Source organism: Tenrec ecaudatus, chromosome 15, assembly GCF_050624435.1.
Source record: "Tenrec ecaudatus isolate mTenEca1 chromosome 15, mTenEca1.hap1, whole genome shotgun sequence".
Lineage (NCBI taxonomy): Eukaryota > Metazoa > Chordata > Mammalia > Afrosoricida > Tenrecidae > Tenrec > Tenrec ecaudatus.
Genome location: NC_134544.1, coordinates 29,578,471 through 29,598,931, shown reverse-complemented (window position 1 = coordinate 29,598,931; position 20,461 = coordinate 29,578,471). Strand labels below are relative to the sequence as shown.

Below are 20,461 nucleotides of genomic sequence, written 5' to 3'. Positions count from 1 at the left end.
TCCCTCCTTTCTCAGAGGTCCAGCTGGTCCACCCCAAAGGAAATGGGACCACGAGCACTTCAAAGGGAGCGTCCTGACAACATACCTGGTGCATTTCTGGGAAGTGGGACAGGTCCGCGCCTGTAAGAGATTAAAAGCAACGTCTTTCAGAGAAATGCTGGCTATTTTGATACCTCCCAACTTCACAGCCTGTTTGTGCTCTGGAGGGTCAGTAACAGCTCAGACCAAGCGAAGAATCAGAGACAGTGACATTCAGACGCACTATTAAGTTGAGAGGCAAGACTGCCCCGTGGTTAGAAGCACGGATCCTGCCCCCAATCCTGGTTGGTAGGTTTAAAGCATGACCTCCGTGCGCAGAGGCCCTGAGGACCTTTGGCCTCAGTATCTTCTTCGGTGAAAAAGGAGAGACCAAGCGCACCCATCACAGTGGGGTTACCAAGTTAACTCATGGCAACATTTTGAGCAGTCCCTGCCAGTCCCGAACAGTGACCGTGATCCAGCAAGCCCTTCCCAGCCGTTCTTCACAAAACCGGACTGAGAATTCCACAGCGGGGAAAGTGCAGTTTCTCACCCCCTCAGGAGCCTTGCTACCAGGGGACAGCCAGAGTTTTCCAGAGAGTCAATTATACCATTTGAGTTCTGTGCCGTTGACCTGTGTCTGCCCCAATTCCCGGGTCTAGCACACAAGCAGCCATGCACCAACCATCAGCCCATGGTGAGGTCATGTGCCAAGAAAGCTTTTATAGAAACACCGAGAACGTAAGGGCACATCATTTACATGTGTCATGAGCCCGTATCCTTTAATTGTTTCACCGATCATTCACAAACTCTTCTTAGCTGACAGGTCCTACCAGAAACAGGAGGGTCGGATGGGAAGCAAAAACAGCTATTGCTCCTGACGGACAACAGGCCATCAGAAAGGCCGAGGATTCATGAAAGATTGGCGCAGAATACAGTCCCCCTTGAACTATGATTTGCACAAGCCGTCTAACATTTGGCCTGTAAATGCTATTTCCAAAACCCCAGCACCAACACTGAGCAAAGGCAATGACAGACATGTTCAAATTTGAACACGCCTTAGAGCACTCGTGAGAAATTGTTTATGAAAAGCATCCCCCCCCCACCTCCCACCGGAATCAGTGTCTGTTCGGCTGTATAAATTCTCAACGATCACCAGCTAAATTGTCGATGTGTACATCTACATCTTTCTTCATGTGAAGGGTGGCGGGTTCCCACCTTGGCACGTTAGGTCCCATCGGCTTTCCTAGGGGGGCTGCGCTCTTCTGGGGGCTGTAGAAGTTCTCATACATGATCGGTGCTAGAGAGTCGACAAGAAGCAAAACAGTAAGTGCCCATGTGGCAATGTGGCGGGCAAGGTTAATCCAATGATTTTAACCCCACTGTCGCCCCCACCGCCCAGTCACCTGGTGGGCTCTGCCCAGTTTTCCGTTGATTCACAAAGTACTCAATGTCGTTCTCGATGCTGCATATTTCCAAGCTCTTGCGGACTTTTTCATACATCTGACAACGAGAGGAAGATACGTCAGTGGGCAGAGGTCTGCCCGGTGCGTTTGCATTCAAAGAGCACCGTGCATGGAGACACAGCACAACCCAGACAGAGTTGGTGAACAGCTTACCCTTCTCTGGATCTAGTTTTGACAGGAAAAACAAGATACTCCCAAGTCCTAGACTCCAGTGAAGGGATCCTCTCAGCAGAGCTGTTGTTAATTTTTAAAACAAACTAAATAAAAGGAGGCTTTGCATCTTTGGGGGCAGCACAAATCCCTAGGTTAAAAGATCTTTAAAATATGCTGATGGGACCAAAAAAGGAGAAAAGATTCCAAAGCCAGATGCCACACACAAAAGGAATATTCACTTGGAAAAAAGTTCTGCCATTCCGTCCACTTTTCTGAGGGTTTACTTTCTCCTACAGTGAGTCGTTCGTTTCAAGACCAAGCAAACTTAACCGCCACTAAGCAGATTCTCGCTCAGAGCGAGCCTCAGGACAGGACGGAGCTGCCCCGCGGGTCTCCAAGGCTGTGGGGCTTTACAGAAGCAGAAAGTCTTTTCATCTTTCTTCCAAGGAGCGGCTGGTGGATTCCAAGCTTGTGGCTAAAAGCCGATGTGTCACCCACTACGCCACCGGGAATCCTTTCCCATCTAAAGACGTGTGCGGATTCCGGAGCCCTGGTAGCACTGCCAGACAAGCATTGGACTGCTGGCTTCCCACATGGCGGCAGTTCAAAATCACCAGACACTCCGCTGGAGAAAGATGAGATGTACAGCCTCAGAAACCTTACACAGTCACTGTGGATCAGAACGGACTCAGTGGCAGCGGGTTTGGTTATTTGGGGGTTTATTTCTTGAAGCTGGGTCCTCTGAGAACTGAGAAGCCCGTGACTATCACTGCAACCAAGTTCAATAAACGTGGGTGGTGGCTTTGGGAGGCCTGGCTCCAGCAGTGACCACATGCCTGGGGTTGGGAAGTGTGTGCTGGCTCCACATATGCTTGGTCCTGTCCTGAAATGGCCTCAGTGTGGACCGGAGCAGGGTCTAGGATTTACATTTATGCTGTGGCATCTTTGCCCTTCATTAAATCCAACTATATTTGGGCTTCTCTTCTCTGTTTTCTTGTTCTAACTACCATTGATTAAAAAGAAAGTTAAATAAATGGATGGATGCATGGATAGGAGATGATAGATAGATAGATAGATAGATAGATAGATAGATAGATAGATAGATAGATAGATAAAATCACCAAGATGAAGAAGACCAGGAATCAGACAAGGTTTTTATCTGAGTCCTTTTATCAACCCACTGTGTGACCTTATGCAAGTCCCTTTACCTCTCTAGGCCTCCAATAAGAAGGAGTAAACAAATAAATGTCTATAACTCCTTAAACTCTAACACATCTTACACCCAGAGCCACAATTCTCAGAACGCCTCTGACTTACGTCATCGCTTGTGACACATTGTTGTGACAGCTGATTCACATGTAACCAAAGTGCATTCCGGAAGAAGTTTATCCGCTCACACTCTTGAGCCTCAAATGCCTGCAGAAAGATAACGAGATGTAAAAACATATTCAGAAAAAAATAACCCCTTATCGCTTCTCGGCCTTTTGGCTAAGATCAAGTGTAGTATCTGTTCTTATCAGTTTAATATCTGATACGTCCTCTATCCGAGGACAGTGTATTGAGTGGATTTTTGGAGCAGGGAGTTGGAATGGGAGCTTGCTCCGTCCACTCCACGCATCGACCCGGTATTGCAGTACTTCCGGGAACGGTGCACCAAAAAAAAAAAAAAAAGAAGAAAAAATAACCCTTTATACAGACTTGCTTGGACTTATGAAATAATGTCAACTCTCAATGATCAATAAGCTTATTGCCATCTTAGGGTCATATTCCCAGCACCTAGAGCCCCTGGTGGTATAGATGGATCATGGGCTTCACTGTTCAGCAAAAGGTCAGATGTTTGAGTCCACCCAGAGCCACTTCAGAAGACCAACTCTAGTTTGTCCTCAAGTTCTTTACAACTATGACTCTGGGGCTATGAACCCCAAGATCAGCAGTTCAAACCCACCAGCACTCCTCAGGGGAAAGATAAGGCTGTCTGCTTCCATAAGATTTAGTCTGGGAAACCCCAGGGAGCGGGCCTTCTCTGCCCTACAGGGTTGCCGTGAGTCAAGGCTGCTATGAATCGACCCCGTGGCAGTGAGATTGACTTTTGGGTTAATCATAGAGACCCCCTGTGAGTTGGAATCCACTGGATGGCAGTGCAAAGGGGTGGGGCATTTCTACAAGCTCGGGCAGGAAGACCTGCCCCCTGCCCCCTGATTAGCCTCTTCCAGGGAGCCCTGGGTACCTCGCAGGCCTTGATGTGCTCGCTCTGCCACTCTTCTCGGACCCTCTCCAGCGTGTTGATGTGCAGAATGTAGGCTTTATCTGCAGGCAGACGGAGGGGCCTCAATCCACAATATGCTCCCAAGGGTGACTCCCAGACCCCACACAGGCTCTTCCCATGTGAGGAAAGAAGCCCTGGAGAGTTGAGGGGCGCTCGCAGACACCCACGGAGCTCTCCGCATTGAGAGGATGCAGCGACAGCTCTCACAAGAACCGATGTCCAATAAGCGCAGGCAGACTTAGCCTTCTTTTTAAACACTAAATCGTGTAATTAGCCAGAAACCATGTGCTACAAGGAAGGGGAGGCGAACGCTGCAGCTGGAGCTGCGGCCGGCTGGGGCTCTTGTGCGACAACCCCAAGGGGGGTCCCAGGAGCTTGCGTTTTCGGGGAAAATGATCAGATGGAGCAGATGCGGATGCAGAGGAGGGAGCTACCTCAAGCCCCAAAGAGATAGCAGGCACTTTAGTCGAGGATTTCGAGATTTCTTCAGTGGCCACAGGCACGAGAGTCTTGTTTCCTATAAGACATGCTGAGAAGTACAAGTGGTTCCGACCATTTGGTTCCGATCTTGGATTTCATTGATGGAAAGGCCTTTGTAGGCGCCTATTTCTTTCAGAATGGACAAGAGCCGAGAGGGCCGAAATGGGATCTAAATGATTCATTGTTTCCCAAAGTGGAATACTGCTCCCAGGGAAGTGGGGAGAGCATAGGGGGGAGACACGACTCTGCAAAAGTCAGTACCTACACTTTATCCTGGATTATGGGATATACTTATGGCGAGTCTTTCATTGCCGGAGGGGGCGGGGGGCACTGTCTATTTATTTATTTATATGTTTATTTATTTATTTGTTTATTTATTTTCTGAAAAGGGGCGGGGGAGGGAAGCCAAGTTAAGTGTGAGAAGCGGTGCAGAATAATGCTTCTAATAAATCAGAGTCTCAGAGTGCCCGGCTGATTACAAAGCAGCTGCGCTCACCAGACTGATTTAATGTGTGTGCTGAGCAAATCATCAGAGACCCTGGATTTATGAAGACCCTGTGCATTAGGACTGGAGGATGATGTAGCAACAACCTGAGCTACGTGGACGACATAACCTTGCTTGCTGAAAGACTAGGATCTTGAAGCACTTGCTGATGACGATCCAAGACTACAGCCCTCTGTGGGAATTGCAGCTCAACAGACGGAAAAGGAAAATCCGCACCATAGAACCAGAGGCAGCATTGGGATCAATGGAGAAATACTGATGTTATTGAGACTTTCAGTTGACTTGAACCCACAATCAGCATCCGTGAAGGCCGCAGTTAAAGAAAACATGATATATTGCACTGGACAAATCGACCACAAAAGGTCTCTTGACAGCGTTAAAAGGCAGAGGCCTCTTGGCGGTGTCACTTACAGGGCAGAGGAATGCTGGACCCACGCCAGGGCGCCTTCAGTCATCTCATGTGCAAGTGAAGCTGGACAGTGAATGAGGGTGACCAGAGGAGATTGGACAGCTTTTCATTGGATACTGACTAGTAGCTGTAACAGGAATGAACCCGGGATCTGCAGCCAGGATGCTCCTGAGCAGTGAAGAGGGCTAGACTTCACGCTAGGTACAAGTCTTTGAAGAAGGACATCATGTTTGGTAAAGTAAGTGGTCAGCACAACCGGGCGAAGACCCTCAAAGAAGTGGGTGGATGGTGCAGCTGCAGTGACAGGCTCAAACGCACCACCATGATGAGGACGGTGCTGGCCCAGGTTGGAACTGAAGGTATGGCACATGGAAGCAAGGGTGAGTACTCCTTCCCACACCACGATGCCCGCTCAATGGAAGGCGGTGGGACCTAAGAGCACTGTGGCCAGAGAAAACGGCCGCACTTGCTTCCTCCCAGTGTCCCAGGTTCTGATACGCTCACTCATCCTCCTGCCCTCCCTTCGTTCTCCTGTGTCTTGTTAGTCCCATCGGACAGTTGTGCATGCTTTATAGGAAGGTATCATATAAAATCAACCTCAGAGATGTCAACCTCACCACCGACCCTCCTCGCTTATGAACACAGCCCCTCACCAGCATCTTCTGCTGCAGTCTTTGATGTCGCCAGCTTCACAAAAAGCTATGGGGCCAAACAAACGGACAGGGATTAAATAAATGCAATGACAAGGATGAGATGAAATCGAATTCGAGTACTTCCCACGTTTCCCTCCTGAGGAAATCATTCAACTTGCTCTCTAACCTTAAGGAAAATACCCATAAAGTATCTTGAATTTCTGGAGACAAATCCCTGCTGCCTGGTTGCTGACAATCTTGGTCTCCAGGTTTTATGAAATTCAATTTCCACCCCACCCGGACAGGAGGCAACCTGTGCGCAAAGAGTATGTACACACAATAAGTTCTGCAGAGAGGTGAGAAACATCCGACTGCCTCTCCACTCTTCTCCCCCCACCTCTACCCCATGGCCACGGTTCTCTAGCACTTTCTTCAGCGGGGTTCTGGCAACGTTAAAAGGACTTTTCTGGTTCAGGGCTCCTAACAGCCTGCAAGGTCTTAGGTACCAAGTCCATTCCAGAGGGAAATTCTGAATTAGCCTTGGACTGATCTATGTAAATCCCAGGTGGTTCCAGGCACCAGCCCTCAACCAACTGCCATTTCCTTCCTGGTACCTTTTCTTGTTGCTTCGGGTTCACCTGGCAGGCATTCCTCTGGACAGCCTGCTCAGCTTCATCCTTGTCCCGGCATTTCTGCTCGTAGTTTTTCTTTGCCTGTGGTGTTAGGGACCAGAAGGTGTTGTTGGTGTCCAAGAACAGCAGTCAACCTAGGCCACCTAGCCCAGCACAGAACACGACCCTCTACTGGGGTTGTGACCATCACTAGAGACCGGGCTCTGACTTATTCGTCCTGAAATAAGTCAGAGCCCCTTTCCAAGTTATGTCTGAAAAGACAAGCCGCAAACCCAGAGAAATTATTTGTAAATAATCTATCTGACATCTATCTAGGACTAGTACTTAGAAAATATGTTTTTAAACCTCTCAAAGCTCAGGTGTTGACAAAGCAAACAATCAATCCGAATAGGGATGAAAGATAGGAAGAGACATTTCACCTAAAAAAATAGAGAGCAAATAAGCACATGAAACGGTGTCCAGCAACATGGCTATTAGGGAAATAAATACAAATTAAACCACAATGAGATGACATTGCAATATAAGAACGGCCAAAGTTTTAAAACCATGGCAACATGCAATGTTGAAAAGGATGTAGAAAAACCAAGTGTGGCAGTCCCCTACTCTGGTGTCCATTTACAGATTAAGAGTGTAGGGGTGGAATCTAGGCTGTCAATGAGACTAAAATGCCTTGCACACTCAAAAAAAAAGCCCCCACATATTGGCTCTGTGTACTTGCTTCGTTTTCTTCAGCTTCACATGAACTTGCTTATGAGCCGTGATCATCTGGTCCACAGGCAGCCCCTGGCCCAGGCACTCCTTCTATACGGTTCTCAGTTTGTCCTGAAGGTCATTACACAATACGTCTTTCTCCTTGATTGTGAGAAAGCTTGCCACACATTGTCTCAAACATAAAAGCTGAGGGGGAAAATCCTGAATTAACCAACCCTATGTCTATATCAGTTAATAGTGTTGGCTAATACAAGATTTTCCCCGAAACTTTTTTGATTTTTGGAGAGTAGGGTGCACATGACCATGGTATTTTCAAGCACTTCATAAGCATGTGAAACTTGAACGTGGAATATGGAAGACTGAAGAATGGATGCTTTTGAATTATGGTGCTGGCTAAGATTATTGAAAGTGCCACGGACTGCCAAGAGGACAAACAACTCTGTCTTGGAAGAAGTACGACCAGAGTGCTCCTTAGAGGCAAGGATGACAAGACTTCCTCTCATATCTTTGGGACATGTTGTCGGGGCAGACAAGTTCTTGGAGAAGGACATCATGCTTGGGAAAGTAGAGGAGCCGTGAAAAGAAGGAGGGCTCTGGATGAGATGGATTGACACGGTGGTTGCAGCCATGGGCTCACACATGAGGACCGTTGGGAGGGTGGCGCAGAACTGGGCAGTGTCTCCTTCTCTTGTACAGAGGGGTCACTGTCAGTTGGAATGGACTCAATGGCACCTAACAAGAGTAAAGTCTGTATGACCCCAACATCATTCCCTATCTCTCATTTTCTGTGGAGGGGTTCTGCATCAAAGAAACACACGTTGCAGCAGAAGAGACTGTGGGTGGTCAACCTTGATGGCACTTTCTTTAGGGTCTGGGTTATTAGAGCTACGCCATCGCCACAGAGTACCTTGATGACACTTTTGTACAAAGACAGAGTCGTTCATGTCCCAGTAAAGGAGTTCATTGTATCTAGCGAGCAATAAGTTGATGACAAACAGGAGTGAAGCTCCTAGCAATCAGTTTTGGTTTTATGTCTTTAAATAGTTTTTTATTATTATTATTAAAAGATCATTTTATTGGGGGGCACTTTTACAGCTCTTATAACGATTCATGCCTCAATTGTACCAAGCATATTTGTACATATGCTGCCATCATTATTTTCTAAATATTTACTTTCTACTTGAGCCCTTGGTATCAGCGCCTCTCTTTTCCCTCCATGCCCCCACCCTCGTGACCCCCTGAGCAATCCATTTTGATTCTGTCTTTTTTAATAAAGAAAGCAGGCGTTTATAAGTTGCACATATTTAAGACAAGATACAACTCAATAAATAAGTAAGTGTGAGATCAAAATTCAACAGAGTCACCAGGGGGGAAAAATCAGCATCATTCAATAGATCTGCTTCTATGTGTTGGCTTAAAATATTTGCATTGCCTTGATACACTTCTCCAGGTTACCAGAACTGCAAACCCAAGTTCACTGCCACCAAGTGGGCTCTAACTCAGAGTGGCCCTGCAGGACAGAGTGGTGCTGTCCCAGTGGGTTTCTGAGGCTGTGAGTCTCGTAACCTCCTACTCCATCAAGGTTCCCTCAAGCCAGAGCGATCACACTATTGTAGTTCCATTATCGTGGTCGTCCTCAATCCTTCCACGGTCTTTGGAGAGAAGGATTCTAATCCACTAAAGGCCATGGTCTCTAGAACACCGCAGTAATAAATGATAACATGACTGACATGCGATCTGAGCAGGGCCGTAGTCACAGACAGCACAAGATTTCAGAGAACGTCACCACCACACACACACACACACACACCGGCGAGGAGGAAGCAAGTCTGACTCACGTCCATGGTTTTCTTGAATTGCAAGCTCTTCTGTTTGTGGGAAGCATCCATGACAATCTCTGTCTGTGAAGAAACAACAGGCGATGTCAATAATAAAAACCCAAAATAATATTCTTACCAGCTCATTGCGACGCTAAGTCCTCGACATTGACGGTGTCATTTTGTCCTCACAGAAGGACGGTCAGACCCCCATTCTCAAGCAAGGAAGGTGCAGCCAGAGAGGTCACACAAGTTGGCTGAGGTCTCCAGGCTGGTCAAGGGGGCCTGCCTTTGACTATGGGTACACCAAAAATCCCTCATTGCCATCAAGTTGCTAATAACCCATAGTGATCCTCCTTAATCACCTCCAGAGAGTTGCCGCAGACATTAGGAGCTGGGAAATTTTGCTTTCAACAGAGAGATGTTAAACTTTTATTGAAGCACAGTTTCCATTCTTGAGAACGGGCTTGTTTTCTGTAAACGCAGACCAGCACAGTTCGTGTTATGGGTTGGACTCGTGGCACCTTCTGCACAATAGAAGCAAACACGGCCCGGTCCTACACCATCCTCACAGCTGTTACGCTGAAGACCACGGTGGCAGCCACTGGGTCAGTCCGTCTTGCTGTGGGGCCTCTTCCCTTTGGCTGATCTCTACTTTGGCCAGCCTGATGTCTTCTCCCAGGGACTCGCACATGCTTACTCCCTCGACATTCATCAACATCACACCCTTGACGGCCAGGAGCCCAGGCAGCATGCAGGGAATCAACAGCTGTCCGGTAACTAAGAAATGCTGTTCTGATACTATGTCCTCCTTTCCTGCGTTCGAAGCTTTTCTTAGCTGCCCAACAGCTGTTGTTGCCAGGGAGGGAATGGTGCTGTTGGAAGCCTGGTGATGCGGTGGTGGGTTATGCATTGGACTGTTAAACACAAAGTGAGCCGTTTGAAACCACCAGACAATCCATGGCAGAAAGATGAGGCTTTTTACTCCCAAAAGCAGTTCAACTCTCCAAAACCCAAAGTGTGGGAAACAGTCGTCTCCCCCAAATTATATGTTAGACTTAGGACACTGCTTGCAGCAAACGGCTAATGATTGTCAAGTTCCCTCCCTGAAGGCAGGCAGTTGCCAGACTAATGTCTGTTCCCACCACAGGTAGGGCCCACTACCTGCTGTTAAGGACAATGGGCTACTTCTCCCTAAAGGCTTGCGACCATTAGCTTAGTTCCTGTAGGTGGGGTTTACACCCTACTAAGAATGGTTTCTATAGTGAGTCAGAGAACAGGTCAAACTGGCTCAGTGACATTCAAAGTTAGGTTGCCATCCTGAATCTAGGATCCGCCCATCTTGTCACATGTGTACCCCCAATACCTCCCCTTCTTATTATGAGTATACCCCTAGATCACCCCCCTCCCATTACTGTATTACCTATAACACAACCCTTTCTTGTGACGGATGTCTTCACCTATAATTAGGGGGCTTGCACATCCCCAGAAAAAATAAAAGCCTTGGTTAGCAATAAAGATCTCTCTCTCTCTCTCTCTCTCTCTCTCTCTCTCTCTCTCTCTCTCTCTCTCTCTCTCTCCACATGGACCACCAAGCAGGGCTGAAGTGAGCATGCTACCATGAAATGTGTCTGACTCCATTATTTCAATCTCTCGTCTGTCTCTCATGCTCTCTAGGACTTTACTATAATCCTTACTTATTATTACTGTACAATTGCGCCTACCGGAGCCATGGTGATCCGTTAGGGCAGGTACCCCGACACCAAAGGAACAGCTCCACCCTGTTCTGTAGCATAGCTATGAGTCGGAATCAACTCCATGGCAGCGAGACTTGTGTGGTTGAGCCTGTGTCATCCAGAGTCCTTGTAACTAACCAGTGGGCTGTTCTACTGAGCTCCCTGAACTCAATGGTCAAAAAAAGCCACAAAACAAGTCCTGGTGCTGCTGTGAGTTAGGTGTTAGACTGCTAACCACAAGGTCAGTAGTTCAAATCCACCAACAGCTCCTTGGGAGAAAGATGAGGCTATCTGCTTCCATAGAGACTGACATCTTGGAAACCCTCGAGAGGGTCACTGTGAGTTGGAATCAACTCAATGGCAGTGGGTTTGGTTTTGGTTTGGCATTCCATGTCACAACTGTGTGAGTTCTTTTGTCTCCATTTTCTCGATGGTAAAGGTTGACCAATTCACCCAAGTTGGCCTTGTAGCAAACAGAAGAGTCAGGAACCAGCGTCCTTGGCTCCAACCACTAGCCTAAATCATGGTTATTCTTATAATAGCTCTATGAAGCCAAAGAGAGGTGCAAAGAGAGAAACATGCAATAATTCAAAAGAAGCGATGACATTGCTTGGAGCCAAAATAGCATAATATCAAATAATAGCGTTGAAAATGAATTTCAGATATGGTTGCGCTTTCTTCTGGGTTCATCAAAGTAAGGGTTCTGTTTGTCTTTTTCTGGGAACCTCACACAGATGCAAAGTTGGATGGCCTATCGGGACAATTGGAATGTTGGGCAGGGTCTCACTTCAAGCATGGATTTTGTTGAGTACCTGAAACTCTCTGGGGGTGGGGGCACAATGAGCCCATAGGAAATGGGGTGGCCATTCCCAGCCCACTAGAAAGTGGGGGTCTGGAGGAGGCCATGCACCTGCTAATGAAGAGGTGCCATAGTTGGACTTGGCATCCGAAGGCTCAGCCACTTGCTCCAACATGAATCCCACGGATAGTGGCCCTGGCAGACGCTGGGATTGCAGGCAGGGAGGCGTGGTTCACAGACACAATCACATCTCTCTTCCTGGAGGAGAATCGGGTTTATGTATTTAATGATGGTTTCTCGTTGTTCAGACAAGCCCATTAGTAATGTTGGCCTGTCCCGTGGTCCTGTCTAATCTGAATACACACACGGCTGCTCTTCCATTTGGAAACTCTTACTCTTTTATATTTTGTAGTCCAAGCACAGCCTCTTCATCTCCAAGTCCTATAAGACACCTGCTTCAAGTGCCTCTCAGGTTGGGGCAGGGGAGGGCTGCAAATCTCCATCAGCCAAAATGTTTTCCTTCATAGCATGTCTCTGTCTTCAGGATTCTTGGGATTCACAGGATTCTTAGAGGGCAAGCAATCTAAACCGCTAACCTAGTAGGTGTGGCCCCTGGGACCCTGAGGTGATAGGTTTTGCTCAGGGAGCAAGTGGCTGAGCCTTTGGATGCCAAGTCCAACTCTGGATGCTGTACCCCTTGATCGAAGTCTCTGTATGTCCATGTTCACTTATTGGATGACCAACTTATGAAATGCCAAGTGAGTCAAAGATTCTCTTTCAGGTCTCAGGGAAGTTGTGTGAATCCGGTTGACTAGAGGAACAAATCCAGAAACACTCATCTGTGTGTAAGAGAATGCTTTATATCAAAGAGCAATTGTATATTGAACAAACATCCCATCCCAGTCCATATCAAGTCCATAAGTCTGACACTAGTCCATAAATTCCTCTTTAGACGCACACAGCACATGCAATGATGCTGAATGCAGGGAGATCACAGGCTAGCAGGTGGAAAGTCTTGTGGACCCAAGGCTGGTAGAAACATCTCAGTGCTGGCTCCTCCAGCTCTCTGAATGTGGCTCCTCAACAGGAAGGTGGAGAAAAGAGAGAGAGAGTGTGGCCCACCTCCAGGGAGAAAGGGAGGAAGTTCCCAGAATCCTCGTGAGAAGGTCACGCCCACCAGGAGGCATCATCAGGCTGTGACCTGATTGTCAGGCTAAACTCCACCCCTTCACTCTATTTATCAAGTTGACATGAAATTGTGTAACTGCCACAGAAGTGTTACTTCTAGGGCTCTGAGACTCCCCACTCAGACCAAGTTCAACAGAGTTTTTATCGTATTTCGACAACTGATAATTCAGAGAGGCACCAAAACCACAGTCAGCTCTTTTGTGGGGTGAGGTGAAGCAAGAGGGAGCGAAAAAGGGAAAAGATTTGCAAATGATCTTGAAGTCAACTTTGGAGCCAGTACCTCGGCGGCCCACTTGTCGGTCTCACACACTCAGACTGTGTTCTGAAAACGTGGAAGCATCGCTCTCGGTAGCCACGGAGGCTCTTTCTTTACACGGTTGGCACCAAATTGTACCATGATCACTCCATCCATCCTAGCTGAGGCAGTAGAACAAACCGTGGGGACCAGGGTTGAGGGTGACTGGCTATGCGCATCTCTGCCTGCTAAGGGTATTCCGGCTGGGGAAGGTACCTGAGCACCCTCAAAGATCAAGACTCCTGAGAATGACCCCCAAGACTCTCCCTACTAGGCCAACACCCACGAGAGACAGACTCATCGCTCACTCCCTCACCCAGACTGCCTTTCATTCTGTCACTTTTAACATCCAAATTCCTGCACCAGAAGATCAGCCAGAGCCCCACAGATGAACGCCCCCCTTGTCCCCATTCAAGTGGCACCTTTGTTCCCCTAACATGTAAGCCTCGGCACACTCTATATCAGGATCCCTGTCTCGTGTCCATCTCTCTGGCTAGACTCTACACCAAGCAAGGGTCAAATGGCCATGTCTGCATTTATTGATTACATGTATGTGCCATACATGGTCTGACCAGCCATCTGGCCCACCCCTCCCCTGCTCGGTTCACTAAAGGAGACCAACTGAAGCTTTCCTTGATGACTACAAAGAGCTATTTCCAAGACGTGAACGAGCAGAGCACACCAGGTTTGACCAGTGAAAAAGAGAGGTTAGCATGGACACATTTTCTCCCAAAGTTTGATTAAAAGAAAATATATATAATCATTTATATCATCTAAATAGTACCAAAAACAGAAGTGGTAGAACCTAGAATTTACTATAACTCAAGTATGAACCAATCTATCAAATAAACGTTGGAATTGTCCAAGAGAGCTCTGGCGGGACTTTCCTGCTGAGGAGAACAGGCAGAGAGCAGGGGGTCTGGGTGAGAAGGAGGGACTGAGCATGTTAGTCTGCTGCTTCACAGAGCGCAGGGTGTTCTGTGAGCAGTCTGAATTGGATCTCTGTCCTTTGTTAGCAGGGAAAGTTTCAGAGGGCTTGCAAAATTAGTAAAACTCTCCCTGACATGACGAGGGAAGGTTAGCGAGGGTTCTTGAAACCATGAGGAAATAGGCCTGCTTCCCTCTTGAGGGAAGTCACGTGTGCACAGACACTATCTGGTGGGATGAAGGTCTGTGCTTTGGAAGTATTTGCAATTCTCCCCGAGAGGTGGGCAGGGTTGGCGGTGTCACTCAAAAAGGTCCGGCTCTGTCATGGGCACAATATACCTGGTTAGGATTTGCCTGGAGCCACAGAGGAAGAAGGTGAATCAAGAATCATCAGAGGAAATGGAACGTGTCACCAACTGAATCCATGAACAATGCATGGCTCCTGTGACATAAGACCAGAACTGCGTGGTGTCCAGCTACCACTGCTCAGCATTTTGATCAAAGAGTCTTGACCCAAGTTGGGGATAGAATGAAGAACCAAACCAAAAAAACGAACCCACCACCATCAATCAGGTCAATACCGATGCATACTGACCTACAGGACAGAGTAGAACTGTCCCTGTGAGTTTCCTATGTAAACTGTTGCCAGGAGTAGAAAGCCCTATCTTTCTCCTTCAGAGTGGCTGGTGGTTTTGAACTGCTGACTTTGTGGACCACACCCCAATTTGTAACCACCATGCCACCAGAGCTCCTTGAATGAAGAACAAAATGCCAGAATGCCATGGAGTCCACACGTCCTAGAGCCACAGAGGCTGCACGAACCACCCGCTCCCAATGCCATTGCCCTGAAATCGGCTTTGAACCTGAAACTTTAAACTGAAAAGATCCCCTGAAGTCTTCGTAAAATCAAACAATAGGTCAGCTTCCTTTGCGAAGCCTGTCTGCCTCAGGCACTGTGTTCTTGGAAACTCTAGCTGCACAGGCTCCTATCAAAAGGTTACATAGTAACCTTGAGGGCTGTTCGGTTTGTGCTGATGGAGAACAGCCCACGGGAGAAAAGTTGAGAACTGGAAGAAAGCCACCCACGTCGCGGAACTGTACGTGTGGAAACGGCTGAACGGCTGCATGTTTTGCTGAGTATATTCTCAACAACAACAAATGAGATAGCGCAGGTTTTTTTTTTAAGAGCGGGATTGGGCGCACCCTTTAAACCTGATACGGGAACCTTAAGCATGTGCGGGACACGCTGCTACATGAAGGTGCATCTGCTCCCTTCACTTGTGGTGCGAGGGGCATCACCCATGCCTTCAGGAAGCAGGAAGGGTTGACGAAGACCATCTCATGGAGAGGCAGTAGATGTAAGGTTCTGGCCATATGGCTGCCCACCCCAGGTGCCAAGTAGCCACCAAGGACACTGGGACTAGGCCTGGACTTAGACCCAAAGACAAAGATGCTGACTCGGTCTTCCGTTTGCTGGTGCACACACCGCAGAGAACTACCCCAAGTGACAGTAAGGGGCCAGCATAAACTAAACCCCTAGTGGCATGGTGGGTGACAGGTTGGGCTGTTAGCCATAAGGTCAGCAGTTTGAAACCACCAGTCGCTCTGGGGAAAGATGGGCCTTTCTGCTCCTGTAAGGAGCTACAGTCTCATAAATCCACAGGGGTAGTTCTACTCTGTCTGATAGGGTGTCTAAGAGTTGGAATATGTTCAACGGCGGAGAGAAGTCAAGGTTTCCAGAGGACCTCCAGAAAGGTGAAGAAAGTACCCAGAAGTCCACACAGAGCTCTCAGACACCTGAGAGGGGAATCACTGCATGACAGATACGAAAGAGTTTGCTTCTTAACATGAGTGTAACTTTCAATCTCTGGAGACCAGGCTGAGAGATTCTGAAAGGGCCTTCCTGGGCCAGGGATGCAACCAGGAACCCTGGTAGTGTGATGGTTATGAGTTGGGCTGTTCACCACAAGGTCAGCAGTTTGAAGCCACCAGCTTCTCCTTGGGAGAAAGAAAGGGGTTTCTACTCCCATAAAGAGTTACAGTCCTGGAAACCTACAGGGGCAGTTCTACGGTGTCTTATTAGTCAGAATCGACTCAATGGCAGTGAGTTTGAGTTTGCAGGAAGGAAATCGAAGGGATTCAGAAATGTGACAGCCTAGTCTAAGTAGCACTTTGCTATAAACCTGGACTTCTTGTCTTGATTCTTACAACTTCCCAAATGTTTTCCAGAACCGCTCATTCTTGCTTACCCCTATCTCTGGGCCAGAACAAATTACCACTCATGGAAAGGAGGCTCTATACACCTGCTTAAGAGAAGAAAAAAAAAAGACTTGGCATGCCCCGGGGCCTCGGTTTCCCCATTTGTAAAACAGGGTGGTCAGACTGCATTGTGGTCTCCAGGAGAGCATGGGTCTCCCCCATCTCTTCACTGCTTCCGGGTGGATGAATGAGCTCTGGGAGCCACCTGCTCAATGGCAAAGGGCCAGAGTTTGAATGATGGCAGCGGGTCTGAATAGAAGAAAGCAGGCTGGTCCCCAGAATCCAGCAAAATGTGAGAAGGGTAAGTGGTCCTGGGATACAGAACGGGCACAAGGGCACGGCTGCACAGTGCCCACTGGGGTTCCCAAGGAGGAAAATAAGAGCGAGCATGCTGCATGGAGATGGCAGGCGAAGCACGGTGTTCAGAGAACAGACATGCCTGGGGTTTCCTGCAGAAGGAAAGGCAACCCCTGAAGCACAGGCCAAGCCAACCTTTTTCCGCTGTAGCTTTTGCTTTTCCCTGAATTCTTCCATTTTCCTGGCCTCTTCTCTCAGAGTCTGTGCGAGCTGAATGTGACATTGCGCCACGTTGTCAACTTCTGCAAAAAAGAAAGAAAGCGTCAAGAGGATGAGTTGGTCTGTAAACATCTGCGTTAAAATATACACGACTGTGTTAAGCTAACTGGCGACGTTAACATCACTTCACTCGTTATTACTTCACAAGCCCCTCCGTGCGCCCAGGCCTCGTGGACTTGCTTTAATGTTCTTCAACTTCAACCTGGACTTACAGCTGAGCAATCGATGATCTGTTCCCATCAGTCCCTGACCGGGTTTTATCTGCCAATATTGAGCTTCTCCATTGTCTCTTCCCACTGAGGTAGTCAATTTGATTTCTGGGTGCTCCATCTGCAGAAGCCCACGTGTACAGTCGGATATTACTTTGAAGACAAAGATGCCCCCTGACTCGAGTCATGATATTTTCAGTCGCTTAATATGCACGTGAATGTTGGACATTGAACACGGAAGCCCAAAGAAGAACGAATGAGTCTGAATTATGGTGCTTGCGAAGAACATCGACAGTACCATGAACTACCAAAAAAAAAAAATCTATCTTGGAAGTACACCCAGAATGCTCCTAAAAGGCAAGGATGGTGAGCCTTCATCTCCAACACTTTGGACGCGTTGTCAGGAGGAACAATTCCTGGAGAAGGACATCATGCCTGGTAAAGTAGTGCGGCTGCGAAAGAAAGGAAGGGCCTTGACAAGATGGATTGACAACAACTGGATCAATAGACTCAAAGGAGCGTAACAGGGAGGTTGGCAGGAAATGGGGAGCTAACAGCAATGGGAACAAGGCAAAAGCAACGTGATTGAACAGTTGAGATGTTCTGACATGTGAATTGTATGTTGCTGAGATTATTTCAGAAAAACAACAAACTAATTTTAAAAAGGTGGATTGACACTGGTTGCATCGATGGACTCAAACCTAGGAGCAATAGTGAGGAGGGAAGCGCAGGGTTTTGTTCTCTTGCACATGGGTGCCTATGAATTGGAAGTGACTCAACAGCACCTAAGGAAAACAATGCCCCCGGGAGCCTTGGTGGCATAATAATTACTCTTTGGCTGTTATCCTCAAGGTCGGCAGTTCAAAACCACTCGCTAGCCACTTTGTTGGGAAAAGAAGCTTCCTACTTCCATGAAGAGTAACAGTCTCAAAAGCCCACAGGGCCGTTCTACCCTGTTCTCCAGGGTCACTGTGAGTTGGAATTGACTTGATGATGGTGAGTTTCTGAGTCCATGCAGCTGAATTGCCGTGGCCACCAAGACCACGGCTAGAAAATATTTAGCTTAACATCCAACAACATATATGTGTGTGTGTGCTTGTGTTGTTGGATATATATATATATATATATATATATATACTCTCCAGTAGAAAGTTATATATATATATATAAAATTATGCCATATATATATTATCATAGTTATTCCTGGTACTGACCAGCGCAGAGGAATCGGTACTGTTGAAGGGAAGGTGAGAGTTATCAGTACATTTCGGAAGGATGTTTAGGAACACAGATTAGCATTTTAAATGTCAAAGGTGGAGGCAGAGCTGTAAGAACTGAAATAGAAAGACATTAGTAACACGTTGTTAAGTAAAGCAATCCCTCCTTGAAGGGCAGTATTATAGAATGATCTTACTTACGTACAAAACCACGCACATCTCTGTGTATATGCTTCCCCGCCCTCCCCAGGCTGGGGAGGCGGTTGCGCACCCACACGCACAGCAGAGAAATGTAAAGTTGTAAAGACACAGAGAGAGGTCTGGAAGGATCTACAACAAACCTCTAGTTGTGGTTAACACTGAAAATGGAGTGGGAATTTAAGCGGAAGTGAAATGGAAATTAATAATTCCACAGGTTCCCAGACTGATTAGGCTACAGACCCTTTTTTGGTGGTGGGGCGGGCACTCAGGGCCTCCCTGGTAATTCAAAACTTTGTTCATAACCCAGGATAACGTGTAGATGAATCTTATAAAAACCCTTAGCACAGAAATATCAAGTATTCTGGACAACAGAAAGCCTTAGAGGCAGTTTCTGAATAACAGGCTTAGGAAATATTGGACTAGGACAAGACCCTTCCTGTCGAAGATCAAAGTCCTAAGGAAGCTGGCCCAGGGCCAGGGCCTTGCCCTAATTCCCTAACTCCCAATTACCATGATATTAGAACAATCAAAACTAGATTAAAATCTTTTGGTCAAATTCCAGGCTACATGCATGGCCAAAGGTTACAATCAGAAGCAGAAATTAAGGAAGAATGGCTGATTTGTGTCTTCCATTTGGACTTTGCAGCTACAAAACCAAATAAATAATTAGCTATCTAGCAAAAGCACAGAGGGCTACCTTTCAATATGATACAGAGAAGTTGAACTTGACCCCGATAGAGTTGGAGCATGACAACTCAATTTGACAGTGTAATTCCAAAGACTTTTGTGTGTTTCTGAATCAGCCTTGGCCTTTCTCAAGTAGCATAATAAGCTAGTACGCCCCATTCAAAATAAGAAAATAAGCTGTGGTGGTCCAGGTCATGTGCTAGCAACAGCCAGGACTTTAGACCCGTGCCTTTCAAGGTGCACAACCTCCTTAATAGATCACACCAGAAGACTCCAATTTGGAAACTCTACTGAGCAAACCGGACTTTACCTCAAACTCACTGATAGCAGATTTAAGGAACTGAAATCATCCCTTGGACTTAAGGCTGAATGCCCAGGTGTGAGCCGAAGCTCTGCGAGGCTAAGGGTTTGGATCTCCTGCTGTGAGAGTGTCCAGTGAATGGCAGCATGGGAGTACCGCACGTGTGCCCTTGGCACGCTCTCTTTGCTCTTTTATGACCTGGCTTCGGCTCATGAGCAGGTTCTGCTTTGTGAGTGGGCATTATGGGAAGTGTTGCCCTATCTCTGCCCCTCATTGTTTCCATGAATAGTGTCCAGTCACTTGAGCTATTCATCTGTACAGGACAACCATCCGCGTATGTTTGTCTAAAAAGCTTCCCTGTGCATGAATATTTTCCTTTTAAAAATATTCCAGGATTTGAAGTTCTGTAACAGTGGCTAAATTAATGCTATCCATAGAATAACCATACGCCCCATGGGGATGATTTACAATGTTCCCAACAAAAGGATAATGATGTGTCTACAGTGGACCAGGAACCTATATGGACTATAGATTTGTGAATGGATTCTGCAGTCCAAGTATATACTGTCATCTACGCGATCACTCTCCAGACTGTTTCCACGGCTGGCCACTCTGACGCAGCCTGTTTCTGCTGGACCGTCTACTGGGCGGTGTGGTGGATTCCCATCCCGGCTCTGCACCTTCCTAACTTTCCTCAACTACCGGACGGTGACACCGCCACACAGTAGACAAGCCTAGAAAGTGAGCAGCAGCACCAGGGAGGAAGGGACTCCTCAATGCGATCAGCCTGACGGGACCGGGACCGAGAAGAGTAGAGTTTCTCCCAAAACAAAGCTCCCCGGGCAGCAAGGGGCCAGGAAGCAAGAAGAGAAACGGAGACATTCACAGGGGAAGTCGGCAGAGGGCCAAGGAACTGAGAGAATCGCAGCAAAATGTATAGTAAGTGTTGAATGGAAAACGAATTTTCTCCGGACATG

The 20,461-nt window shown here is 47.4% G+C and overlaps 1 protein-coding gene and 1 non-coding gene across 2 annotated transcripts in view; one reads left to right on the top strand and one right to left on the bottom strand.

Moving 5' to 3' along the window:
- Positions 1-20,461, bottom strand: part of PSTPIP2 (proline-serine-threonine phosphatase interacting protein 2) — a 90,322-nt gene that overhangs the window by 7,880 nt on the left and 61,981 nt on the right. Inside the window, exons 5-13 of the mRNA XM_075532699.1 lie at positions 16,786-16,892; positions 9,111-9,173; positions 6,544-6,642; positions 5,951-5,996; positions 3,865-3,944; positions 2,955-3,053; positions 1,425-1,521; positions 1,237-1,318; positions 86-120 (exon numbers count right to left, since the gene is read on the bottom strand). Of these exons, the coding sequence (XP_075388814.1) occupies positions 86-120; positions 1,237-1,318; positions 1,425-1,521; positions 2,955-3,053; positions 3,865-3,944; positions 5,951-5,996; positions 6,544-6,642; positions 9,111-9,173; positions 16,786-16,892 (708 nt within the window). The remainder of the gene's footprint in view (positions 1-85; positions 121-1,236; positions 1,319-1,424; positions 1,522-2,954; positions 3,054-3,864; positions 3,945-5,950; positions 5,997-6,543; positions 6,643-9,110; positions 9,174-16,785; positions 16,893-20,461) is intronic.
- LOC142428255 (U2 spliceosomal RNA) lies at positions 3,106-3,296 on the top strand. Its single transcript, XR_012780188.1, has one exon. It is a non-coding gene; the product is annotated as a U2 spliceosomal RNA (small nuclear RNA).